This window comes from Epinephelus lanceolatus, chromosome 8, assembly GCF_041903045.1.
Source record: "Epinephelus lanceolatus isolate andai-2023 chromosome 8, ASM4190304v1, whole genome shotgun sequence".
NCBI lineage: Eukaryota > Metazoa > Chordata > Actinopteri > Perciformes > Serranidae > Epinephelus > Epinephelus lanceolatus.
The window spans coordinates 45,082,629-45,095,848 of record NC_135741.1 but is presented as its reverse complement, the minus strand read 5'-3'; the positions used below and the strand labels follow the sequence as shown (position 1 = coordinate 45,095,848).

At 39.7% G+C, this 13,220-nt stretch overlaps 1 protein-coding gene across 1 annotated transcript; it reads left to right on the top strand.

Moving 5' to 3' along the window:
- The first annotated feature begins 1,816 nt into the window (after positions 1-1,816).
- On the top strand, positions 1,817-11,276 carry LOC117258563 (solute carrier family 2, facilitated glucose transporter member 1-like). Its single transcript, XM_033629578.2, has 9 exons — positions 1,817-3,469; positions 5,353-5,513; positions 5,612-5,852; positions 8,531-8,693; positions 9,040-9,227; positions 9,422-9,526; positions 9,626-9,727; positions 9,810-10,013; positions 10,752-11,276. The coding sequence occupies exons 1-9, from the start codon at positions 3,329-3,331 to the stop codon at positions 10,956-10,958; spliced, it is 1,512 nt and encodes a 503-aa protein (XP_033485469.2). The 5' UTR covers positions 1,817-3,328; the 3' UTR covers positions 10,959-11,276.
- Positions 11,277-13,220: the final 1,944 nt, after the last annotated feature.

Here is a 13,220-nt window from a genome sequence, read left to right as displayed (position 1 = left end):
CGGACCTTAATAATTAATGCGGATCAGGGTTGGAGTCGGTTAATACCTGTAGCTACTGCAGAGTCATCTGACCTGGGTATGAATACCCACTGTAACCTTTCCCATTACATTAAAAAGCTAGATGTTAGCTGTTGTTAGCTGTTTTTGTTTTTTTTGTTGTGTGTTTTTATGTTTGTTGCTGTGCAGTGGGAAAGGGGCTTAAGAGGTAAATGAGGCCATGATTACAAGGAAAAAAATTGTTACATTTTAATTTTGCTTAACTTGCTTAAATAGTGCCTATATGCACACAAATAATTTTGCCTGTTATTATCATTATTATTATTATTATTATTATTATTATTATTATTATTATCATTTTACCAGTTGTTTATAAAATGTATCTGTCAGATTTATACTGGAAAATGTATATCTTTTTAAAGGGGTTGTCATCTTCTTCCATGCTCTAGGTGTTGCATATGTCAAGGGGAATATTTACATATTTACAATTTTGATGAATATTTGATCCATATCTGACAGTTATGCCAGGATCAGGCCTACCAGTCTGATGATACACATGTTTGTCTTGCTGTGTTTCCCTCTCAACGAATCAGCGCATTGATTCTACTACTCCTCTGGAGACATGACAGCCCATTAAGATCCACTTAGTGCTGACGTCACTAAGCTGCTTACTGCAGCAGGTGAATGGAGGGAGGAACTGAGAAAGATTTGGTTACATCAGTGTTGGACTAAATGGTATTGCAGACATGTTTTTGTAGAAAGTAGAGTATCCTGGCCTAACGGATTACTACCATCTGGATTTTTTTTTATAGACTCGAAGTGAAGTCTGGGGTTTGTGCGTGATCCAAGCAGCCGGAATGGAGTGCAGCGGCCAGGTAACTGCTGCACTATCACACCATCACACATGACAAGATTATAAACCCACTAGTTGTGGGAAAAAAGAGGCCAACAATGGTGGAACTCCAGCTTCTCATGTTCTGTGTGGTGGGTAATAGCAAAGCAATAGTGTCATATGGAGTGAGTAAAACATCTCTGATAACAGTATCAGATTATAGTCTATATAAAGTTATCCTACAAAGTAATATGGTCACTGTAGAACACACACACACACACACACACACACACACACACACACACACACACACAAGCAATCATTACACTTTTATATATGTAGTCAACATACTTATACTATGGTTACATACTTACATATATACTGTTTTATAGGCAACAATGCAAAATGAACACTGCCAAGTCAAATTCACAAAGAGAATGTATTTCTAAAGCTTTGATAAGTATACCTGTGTTTTCCAAGTCATATCTATATCTAGACATATGGACGTATATCTAAAAGTATGACCACATACATTACCACAAAGAAAAGTCCTACATTTAAAAATGCACTTTGAAGTAGGCTGTGCAGTAGGCACTTAGCCTACTAGATGTGGTAGGCTACCAGCAGAATGGCAACACTAGGCCCTGTTGCATTAATTGATACTGATGCATTAATAGCAGAATTTTACACTTGTAGTTTGTCAAGATGGAGTACTTTATGGAAAGTTGTTTAATTTAATGTAGAACAGTACACACAAAAGTGTGCTTTTGTGTGGAGTTGGGAGACAGTACTTGTGTGTATGTCCAACACAAGCACTACAGCTGACATGGAAGCCTGTTTGCCAAAAAACTGATTGCCATGTTGCTAAGTATAGCCATTCAGCTAACTGTTGCATTTATGGCTCCTTCACTTTCAATCAACAGCAAGGCCAATCCACTCAGTCTGTGCCTAATTGATGAATTTAGCTCAGAGGTATATTTACTCCAAGCTACTCTGAGCGACGTGCTGTCTGTGATGCTGAGCTGTAAGCACAGACAGTAGATAAATACTCTTTGTAATATGTGGGTGCAATAATAAAGTACTGTTATGTCAAATGTTAAACTGTCTAGTGTTGTGGTAATTTTGACAGAAAAATTTCTATGGTAAATGGACTTTTTATGGTCCAGAAACACTCAGTACGTTTACACAACATTAGAGAAAATTTATTTATTTTGTTAGCTCAAATAAAACCGGACTTTTGAAATACATGTTAAAATGTTAGTCTAACTGAAATCATACTAAATCTAATTTCAAAGTTGGACTGACACACCCAGATATTGCGACTGAGAGTTGAATTCCTCCTGCATGTTTACAGTAAATTGGACCCAAACTGGCCTATTCTCTCTGCATATGCTCCACAGTTTCTGAGGTCGAGTAGTACTGAATGCGTAACAGAAAAAAGAAACCAGTAACAACATGGCCAAATCTACATTTCATCCGTACATTTTTGGACAGACAAAGAGACACAGTTCATGCTGTGTCAGCTGAAAGAGTTAAATATTTTAAATTTCATGAACAGGAGGAAAACACGGAATGGCGTCTTGTTTGAAAAAGTGGTGGAACAGACTGTTCGGTCTGTGACGTAATAGGTCAACCAGAAAAGGGTCCAAACCAACAAGATGAAAGGGGGCATATCAGCACCTATCATAGTCAGACATACTTTGGTCAATAAATTGATCCCCCTCCTGTGTTTGTATATTGGGACAAGGAGAGCAGTTCAATTAAATGGCTTAGTTGAGCTATAACCGTAGCTCCTCTTAACTGTGCCTGTAAACTGACTGATTTTCTTGCTGTGTTAGTGACTGGAAACTGTGCATTTACTGGTATTTGTCCTGTGACTCCTTATATTTTTCTGTATATTGCTCACAATCAAATAAGTTTAGACAACACGTCCGGCTTAGGGCCCACTTATCCCTAAGGTCCCTGGCCCTGTGTCTAGCAGGCTGGTTTGGTAATTCATCCACAACACAATGATGTGTTGTGCTATATGGTAAACATATTTACATTTGTTTGTGTTTGTGGAAATGGCTCTATGGCTCAAATTGGGCTGAATAACATGTCAGAGGCTGCTGAGTGATAGTTATTTGTTAAGAAACTATAGCATGACAAGTGTAACAGATGCTTGGGTTTACGCTCTGCAGTCAGTGGCTGATACAAAAGGAAATCCCGGTTTTGTGCAAAAAGTAAAAAGTCAGGTGATCTGTCCTGTTGTCTCAGTGTTCATCTGTCTGACCCAATTCATACAGTACACAAACTAAATGTTGGCATGTATGAAAATGTATTTATCTCATCTTCTTGTTGTCTTCATAAAGGATAGCTGCATCTTTAAAACATTATAACATTAGACATTTTTCAAAGTTAGCTTGTTACATTTCTGTGGAATGTCTAAATCTACAGATCATACTGTAGGAGTGTGACATGCTCTTGTTTAAACAGAAGATATTTAAATGTTAAGACCACATGCATATGTCAGTTGCACCTTTATCTGTTTCCTGCTCGTATCAACAGGTGACACCCCAGCTGATGATGGCTGTTGGGACAGCTGTGATTGGCTCTCTCCAGTTTGGCTACAACACTGGTGTCATCAATGCTCCCCAGAATGTGAGTATTTCATTGTGTGAGAAAAGAGTGAGGAAGAAGGAGGGAAAAGGACAAGAAACATACAAAGAAATGTGTGAGAATAATAATGCGGTATAATAGGAGAGCCATACAATAACGCATGCACTAACTAACTAACTAACTAACTGGTAAAAGATACCGTTTAACAGAGGAGGGAGGGAGCGAGGAAGTTGGCGTCCTAGTGGAGTTAGAGAGGTTAAGACTTATATAATCTAGGAAATAAAGAAGTTATAATTTACCGTAAAACTTCAATTAAAAGCCTGGTCCTAACAAAATGCACAGTCCCTTTTACTAGCCTGGTGTGGCTACACAAATAAATGACTGTCTCAATTAGATGCCTGGTCTGTTTATTTCATAGAAGTTCTTTGGTTGTATAAAACCAGGTTGTTGGCTACCTCAAATTATGTGCCCATTCCTCAATTACCCTGTAAGTTATTCATATTGTTTTAGTCTGTAAGGGTCCTCAGATCAAAAGAATCACAGTTTTTCATAAAAATTCATTGAAGTTGTGAGTATTTTTTTTAATCTTTGAGTGCCAGAACACTCTCTCTCTCTCTCTCTCTCTCTCGTAACTGATATGTTATCTGAAGCCTAATTTAAACAAGTAATATTCATACTGGTTTAAATAAACAATTTGATTGATTTCCTGATCTTCGATGATTAACAGTTTTGTGCGAAGGGAATTAAAGGCCTGTCCCATATAGATGCCTGTTCAAATATAGGCCTATTGATTTTAGTGATTTAAGAAAAAAATATTGATTTCTCGTAAGTGGTTATTATGCTTTTCATAATAATGTTAGTATACCCCAAAAACAAAGCCACATCTTCACTACTGAGACCGTTGTTTTATACTGCATCATCTTTAACTTATCATCTACAGAACCTCTCAAGTCACAAGACAAGACAATTTTGGGGGTGCACAAAATAGATAAAGATACATAAGGAAGCACATTTCGCACACAAAGAAGATCTTACAAATATATTATTTAATTCAAAAGGATGCAATGCTAATTATCATATATATATAAGGAGTCCCCTTGTTTTTTCATATTGACCTACATCTCAAAGGCAGTTGACAAGCTACCAAGGCCATCAAATGAAGGTTATGTCACAGATATCTGAAATGACACTGAGCACGTTAATGAGATTATGCAGCACTTTGTTGAAGGTATTAAGGAGTAAGGAGCTCACGGTTAGAAGGCAGGTTAAGATATAATGCTTGCAGGTGGACTGCTGCCTAATCTCAACTGACCCCTTTAGTTTAATATGTAATGACCCAATGTGGGAAAATCACAAACAGCAAGATGTATTGTGTGTTGGTGATCCTCTACTAAATGTCCCTTTTCCCTATTGGGACATTTTACCATAAATAATGTGTATGCTGCTATAGTGTTATGTTTATCTAATCTACTCTACCATGCATATTGATTTACAACAGTTGTCCTAAACTATGGATCAATATTAAGGTTAGACTTCATTGTCCTGGGCAAAAATCACTATTAAAGGTGGGAAATGGATCTGTACTTTGGCACAGCAGAGCTCTGAGATAAATGCTAACATCAGCATGCTAACATGCTCACAATGACAATGTTTACCTACTGGTGTGTAACAGATATAATGTTAACCATATTAGTTTGGCATTGTCAGATTAGCACTATGATAGTGTAGCGTGAACTTCAACCTGGTGATGGCTCTTCTACAGGAATAGTCAGGGGATCACTGAAGTCAGCAGTTGTTAAGTTATTCCAGTGTGGACCGAGTGACTGATCATCATTGTGGACAGCCACATAACAAACCTTGAGACAAGCAAGTTGTCCTCATTCATCCAACACATTGAGTTTACTGTGTGTTGTTTTGTGGTTTAGATCATTGAGAGCTTCTACAATGAGACTTGGAGCAGCAGGTTTTCAGAGCCCATCTCTCAGACCACTTTAACAGCTCTATGGTCGCTCTCTGTGGCCATCTTCTCTGTAGGAGGAATGTTCGGTTCCTTCTCTGTCGGCCTCTTTGTCAACCGCTTTGGCAGGTATGGCTCTTCCTATGACCAATAACATAGTAATTATTATCACGCTTTCCCTTAAAAGACAAACAGACGATTAATGACTACTCCTGTGATCTCTAAAGGAAGAACTCCATGCTCATGGCCAATGTGCTGGCCTTTATTGCTGCTGCGTTTATGGGCTTCTCCAAGCTGGCTGCCTCCTTTGAGATGCTCATCATTGGACGTTTCATAGTTGGTCTCTTCTGTGGCCTCTGCACTGGTTTTGTGCCCATGTATGTCGAGGAAATCTCACCCACGTCTCTCCGAGGAGCATTAGGAACTCTGCATCAACTTGGTGTAGTGATTGGCATTCTCATGGCACAGGTGAGACCCTTAACATTTATAACACAAGTGACTTCTTCATTTCCATTTTTCAGTTGCTTTAGAATAAGAGGAAATGCCCCTGAAGTTTGATAATATCAAGCTTCACACTGACGTATTACATGGACTCAAAATGAAGATGGAAGCTTAGAAAGTTGAAACACGACCCTGAAAAATAAATTCCAATAAACGAGTAATGCTACCCGACCCAGCAATAAGAATCATTTATTAACCATTCACAACTAAAAATATCAATGCCTAATCTAAAAACTTGGAAAATTCCTTAGCATGTCAAAAAGCCTGTTCAGACCTGGTATTTGTTATGGTGACTTGAACACCAGTGGACAGCTGAGACACATTGCCGTTCACACCTGTGTCTATTATGTGTCTCCAGCAGACCACGTGTTCAGATATTGCAATTGCCTACGTCACTTACGCTACAAGGTCACACAGTTATTATGTCAACACTCTACCACTCTACCACTGGCTGCTATCATGCTCGCTAGTCATGTTTGTGGTTGTTTCTGTACAGCAACACTCCATCCAACTTATCAGAGAATGAGCAAGTTTATAGAGCCTTTGTGTGCTGTCAACAAAACAACCACCACGTCCTGCACTGATGACCTAGTCCTTGTCAGGATGCACCAGGACACATTAGCATTTGCACCTCAAAAGATATGTGGTCAAATATGTCCCAGACTTCCTCGGCAATTGTGAGTGATCAGATCCCAGTGCTTCTTGGTGGTCAGTTACACTTGTGGTTAGCGCTGTCCACTTCTGATCGGATCACTCAAAATGCATGTTAACACCAGGTATAAACAGGGCCAAAGATTAACCACTGTTGCAGCTGTCTGTACCAACCAAGACTCCTTTGTTAACAGGCCACCCACAGATTCACTGGCTACACCAAATGTAAACCCTTATGTTTTCTTGCCTCATACATAAGAGCAATCTGTGTGTCCATGCAGAATATTGAGCATGATACAAGAGAAATGAATTACTGTCAAGGACATAGAAGGGAAAATAGGTATACTGAGTTCCTGTATGGACAAGACTGAAGGACAGGTTGTTGAGAGCACTACTGAAGCATCCAAATGACAGATTGAGGCTATCCAGAAGAAACACAAAAATTAGGAGATCACATTGATGATTGAGATAACAGAAGACAATGTTGCGCTATTTAAATCCTGGGTGTACCACAGGTAACAGAAGGAAACAATATAATAGTCTATAGTTTCTGCAACATGAGATGCCATTCATGCTTGAGTTCTAGTTCCTGTAACTGTAATGTATGTAACCACATTAACATATTTTTTGTTGGCATTTTTTGCCTTTAATCGACAGGAAAGCGTGAAAGTAGAAGAGAGAGAGGGAATGACATGCAGCAAAGGGCCACAGGCTGGAGATAAACCCACGCCGCTGTGGCAACAGCCTTGTATATGGGCCACCTGCTCTATCCACTAAGCCACCAACACCCCATATTGACTACATTTTACTACAACTATGTTAACATGCACACAGTAATCCACTCCTGATATGATTAAGGTTTTAACTTTAGTAGGGCGAAGGCACCACATTGTCATTATGCTAATGGGATAATACTGAGTTATATAAACACATTAATCCAGTTTCTGTCCAGTGTTGGAAAACACACAGCAGACTCAGTCAGTGCAAAGTAGTGCATTCACTGAAGTCATCAACAGGTTATTCACACATTCTCTAACTGACTGAGCCAACGAGACAACTTCATTCATAGTTCAAGAACATTTCATTAAGGGGCAAACAAGCTAAACTTGTTATGCCTCTCTTACACTCAGAGAGCAGCTACAACACACCATGTTGAGGTTGACCTCTGAGCTGCAGGCAGCTGTTTGACCTTCATTCTCTCCTTCATCCTCTAATTTATAATTGTAGACTGCCCAGATGTGATATTATGTGATTAAATTAAATCTCCAATCTACTCATGTAATTTGCTGAATTTGAAGGAGACATCTGATTGGCAACAGATAATTCCCTTTTGAAAAAAATGCATTTGTAAGTGGAGCTGCAGCATGGGAGTTACATTTATACAAAACAAGAAATATTTGCGTGTGCATCAGAAATATATTTGTGAACCTTCTTTTCAGGTTGTCCGTTCCTTTGTCTGCGTGTCCCCTTAAGCGGAATGTGAATTGTGAATGTGGTATCTCAAGCACCTTGAGGGTTATTTCTTCAAATTTGGCACAAATATTCACTTGAACTCAACGATGAACTGATTGGATTTTGGTGGTCAAAAGTCAAGGTCACCGTGACCTTGCAACCACGTTTTTGTCCAAAACTTAATAATTAATATGCTAATCATTACAAAATTTCTCACAAATCTCTACTGGGATAAAATGGTGCCACAGCCTTCTGTGCTGCCAGGGGGGACAATAAGTGTGGAGCATCCACGTTTTCACAGACATGGATGTAAACTGTTAGAGAAACTTGATTGGTGCTATTGCTTGACTGTTTCTTTGTGTCTGCTGGATGTGCGTCCATTTATAAATAACAATAACCATTTTAGTGTGCATTGAAAAATATTTTTGCAGAGAGAGTGAGTTATGTATAAATCACAAAATACATTGGTGTTACTTTGATACTCAATATAGTGTACAGTGTTATACAGTATGTGTAAGCAGTGTGTTGTGTGTGCTGTGCAGATCTTTGGGATTGAATCCATCATGGGGAACGCTGCCCTTTGGCCCCTCCTGTTGGGTTTCACTCTGCTCCCTGCTGTGCTGCAGTGTGTCCTGCTGCCCCTCTGCCCTGAGAGCCCCCGCTACCTCCTCATTAACTGCAACGAGGAGAGCAAAGCCCACAGCAGTGAGATACACACACACACACACACACACACACACACACACACACACACACAGACATTTGAATTAACACATTTTTCACACAGATACATTTCACAAAACACACATCTATAAAACATCATAACTTTGGCAAGAGTTTAAGGAATTGTGAGGTTTACTGTGCTCGATACCAACTCGGTCATGCTTCTCTAAAAGTTACTGCAGTCAAATGAGCTGGCAGAAAGGTTGGTAATGCGTCATCTTTTGACCACATATATTCTGCCAAACCCATCTGGCACCCTCCGTGTAAGGCTGCTTTATAAATCCCTCTCCAGGATGGCACAGCTCTAACTTGATCTACTGTCTTCCAGTTTTGGTGAAGCTGCGGGGCACTGATGATGTCAGTGATGACATGCAAGAGATGAAGGAGGAGAGCCAGCAGATGATGAGGGAGAAGACAGTGACCATCCCTGAGCTGTTCCGCTCCCCCATGTACCGCCAGCCTATCTTTGTTGCCATCATGCTGCAGCTCTCGCAGCAGCTATCTGGAATCAACGCTGTAAGTCAAAGCAACAAACAGGTGTTGGTGTGTCCTATTCAGGGTCAGATAGATGAAGTCAGGCCTGGGAACATTTCAAGAACCCCCAGAAAGAGCTGAAGGGCATGCGTAGTGGGAACAACTGTGCAAACATACTAACTCAAATTCTAACAAATATAAAGTGAATGTTTGCTGTATGATGTCATCATCTTTAGGTGTTTTACTACTCGACTGGGATCTTTGAGCGAGCAGGTGTGCCTCAGCCTGTCTATGCAACCATTGGTGCAGGAGTGGTCAACACTGCCTTCACTGTGGTTTCTGTAAGTCCCAAAAGAACCAAAAACAAAAAGGCTTAGGTGTTTATCTCTACAGCATTACATTTCATTTTGTACTAAGATACATTCTTTTTGTTTGTGCAGCTGTTTGTGGTGGAGCGAATGGGCAGGAGACCTCTGCAACTCATTGGTTTGATGGGAATGGCAGTTTCAGCAGTTTTTCTTACTGTTGCCATGGCGTTGTTGGTAAGTGTTTAAGATTATCTAAATCTATTTGGCTTTTTAGATACAGTAACTGAAAGCCTTTGTGCTGTGCTGCATCCCTCAGGACCAGTTCAGATGGATGTCCTATGTCAGCATTGTGGCCATCTTCAGTTTTGTAGCCTTTTTTGAAATTGGCCCCGGCCCCATCCCCTGGTTCATTGTGGCCGAGCTCTTCAGCCAGGGGCCCCGACCTGCTGCCATTGCAGTTGCTGGTTTCTCCAATTGGTCTGCCAACTTCTTAGTGGGAATGTGCTTTCAGTACATTGAGGTAAGACAGCTTTAATTTAATATGATATTAGAATGTTACATTTATCCTGAGTCCAGTCCAAACTGCTTTGTTTTTTATTGTGTTAACATAGGTTAACATAAGTTAACATAGGTAACAAACTACAATTTGGCTTTAGTAAACCAACTGTAGAAGAAAATAGATAGAAATTTAAAGTGTATTAGCCTGTGGTCAGGACTTTTGGAAGTACCATCCAAATTGTTCCAGACTGTTAAACCAGCAAATGTCGTCCACAGAACAGCAAAGATCCCTACTCCAGATTTGATGGATTGCCAGAGGTTTGCAGACAGAGTTTAAGAGTGAATAAATCTTAGATTCTAAACCTCTAGTTCAACTTCTCACATCTAGCAAAGAATGGAGTGGATGAATTGTTAAAGCTACACCCCACAGGACCCCATAAGCTAACCTGAGCTGAAGGTAAAAGAAAAATGAGCTTCTAGGGATATTGTACATAGTACACAAATCATTAAAATATCTTATTCCTTTGTCAGCCCATACATCTGACAATGTATCAATACCTCTTGTAGACCATTGTGAGAACTGAAAGGGGGCACCTCCTGTAAGATGATTGAAATGATTAAATATGGAACTATGAGTGCGATTTCTAACAACCGCCATGTTTACACCTTCCTAACTGTTGACTGTTGCACACCTACTATAAGTTGTGCCTATAATTAAAAAAAAAAAAAAAAGTGATGTTTTGGCTTTGATGTCCCACAGCAACTCTGTGGTCCCTACGTCTTCATCATCTTCACTGTCCTGCTACTCGGCTTCTTCGGCTTCACTTACTTCAAGGTGCCAGAGACTAAGGGCCGCACCTTTGATGAGATTGCAGCAGGCTTCCGCCAGTCAGCTGGTCAGGGTGCTGACAAGTACTCAGCCCCTGAAGAGTTCAACACCCTCAGGGGGGATGACCCTGACCTTTGAAAGCTGCTGTACATACACACACTCATGTGCTGCAAAGGTACCACTTACACTTTTAGGACACTTCTAATGTGAGTCAAATATCCCATAAGCTAATGTTAGGGTCAGTATTACAGAGGAGATTTAGTCTTCACACAGACTGTAATAAAGACAGATGACCTGACTGAGGATATCTGTTAGTTACCACAGGCTCAGTCTGTAGGAGCTCTGTTGTCAGCACTTGCTGTGTTGGTAAAAAAAAAAAAAAGTGACATCCCATAAGCCATCCCATCCCTTAAAATGAAGTTAGTGAGAGGCTGCAATGTGCTGCAGCAGAAAAAGCAGGGTGGGATTAAAATGTAAACTTTAACCCCAGCCTGCTTACTATCAATCAATCAATCAATTTTATTTATACAGCCCAATATCACAAATCACAATTTGCCTCACAGGGCTTTACAACATACGACATCCCTCTGTCCTTATGACTCTCGCAGCGGATGAGGAAAAACTCCCCAAAAAAAACCCTTTAATGGGGAAAAAAAACGGTAGAAACCTCAGGAAGAGCAACTGAGGAGGGATCCCTCTTCCAGGACGGACAGACGTGCAATAGATGTCGTACAGAACAGATCAGCATACTAGGGTGTAATATTACTACAATATTCATATTGTGAAGTAATATTTTTATTCAAAGCAGAAAACTGAACCCTCAGAACATAATTGGAGAGTCTCTGTACCTTTTTTAACTTTTGTTATGTAGATCCATTTTCTATTATGGAGTTAAAATGGTCTGCTTTAAAGTGGTAGAATAATTGTTTAAACTGATATCAACTTTCTCTGCTGCCCACAAGGTCAGGGTGATAAAGTGAATCACAGTATCTCACTGTGCAGAAAGACGCAGTGTGATACTACAAGTACTTGTCTTTGAAGCATGTTGGCTCTGTAGCCACGTCCCAAACAGTGATGCCAAACACGTTGTTCTGGTTTTGACAACTGATAGAAAATCTCTGCTGTTTAATTTTGACTGAAGTCATTAGGTCATTCAACTGTGCCATCAACCATTTATCTCCATCAACCAACTCGTAATATTCAGATAACGGTATTGGATGGAAACACACATTAATATTTTTTGCTAGTTTTTTAGAAATGTGGGTCAAATTTGTGCTATATTTGGATGGAAACTTGACTTCTGACTTAGTTTTTCAAAATTATGAGCGATATCTAAGTACAAATACAAACTTACTTAAGGTTTTTGAGTCCATGTTTGTTTCCTACAAACAAATAGCTCAAAATTGCAGCTGCCATGTCTCGCTCGTCACTGTGGGTGTGTCAACAGTTTGCTCATTGGCCAACACTGTGTAAATAAGCAACCTATGATTTTCTCCAACAATTTGTGACTTTGTGCTAAACAGGACATCATCCTTGTATATGTAATCATGGAGGCAAAGAGGAATCCTAACTGTAATAATGATCCTCTCCTATAGTAATTTATTGTCACCTGGTAGACTAAAGTCCCTTTTTCACTGCACAAAAAAGCCCACCAATTAAAACATCTGGCTTTTTAATGTACTGGAAAGATTATAACTGGCATTCACACTCAGATAAAATGACTGTGCAGTAGTCACACAACACGCTAATTTTAAGTCCCTTTACCAACAAGATGCAATGACACACCATCACAAAATACTGACTGTCTCAATTCAGTTTCAGTTTATTTAGAGTGTAAAATCACCATGGTAGAAACATGGTCTCAATACACTTTACAGAATCAATTACAATAAAAACGATCAAGGGAAAGAGTAGACAGCCAAATAAGCAAAAACACACAACTAAGAAAGGAGTTATATGACTGTATTTACTGGTTCTGGTCAAAATTCTAGCGGCAGTGTTCTGCACAAGTTGAAGACTACGAGTAGCAGATGCAGGGAGGCCAGAGAAAAGAACATTACAATAGTCTAATCTAGAAGACACAAGAGCATGGAGGACGATTTCAGCATTGCAACGAGACAAAACAGGTGGATGTTAGCAATGTTACAGAGATGAAAAAAGGTTGATTTGGTGATCTCCCTGATATGAGGCCGAAAACATAAAGTATGGTCAAAGGTGACTCCTAAGTTTCTTATGCACGAACTCTCCGTGATCATACATCCATCAACATTACAGCAAAACTTTAGAGACAACTGCTTGTAATTAGAGGGCTTGATCACCACTAGGTCAGTCTTGGCAGCATTTAACATGAGAAGGTTCTGACTCATCCAGAGTTTAATTTTACATACACATGCCTCTAGA

Excerpts from the sequence above, each read along its gene's own strand:
- LOC117258563 (XM_033629578.2), top strand. The coding sequence starts at position 3,329 with ATGCATATGTCAGTTGCACCTTTATCTGTTTCCTGCTCGTATCAACAG. Across the intron at positions 9,527-9,625 it reads CTGCCTTCACTGTGGTTTCT|CTGTTTGTGGTGGAGCGAAT; the intron begins GTAAGTCCCAAA and ends TTGTTTGTGCAG. Across the intron at positions 10,014-10,751 it reads TGTGCTTTCAGTACATTGAG|CAACTCTGTGGTCCCTACGT; the intron begins GTAAGACAGCTT and ends GATGTCCCACAG.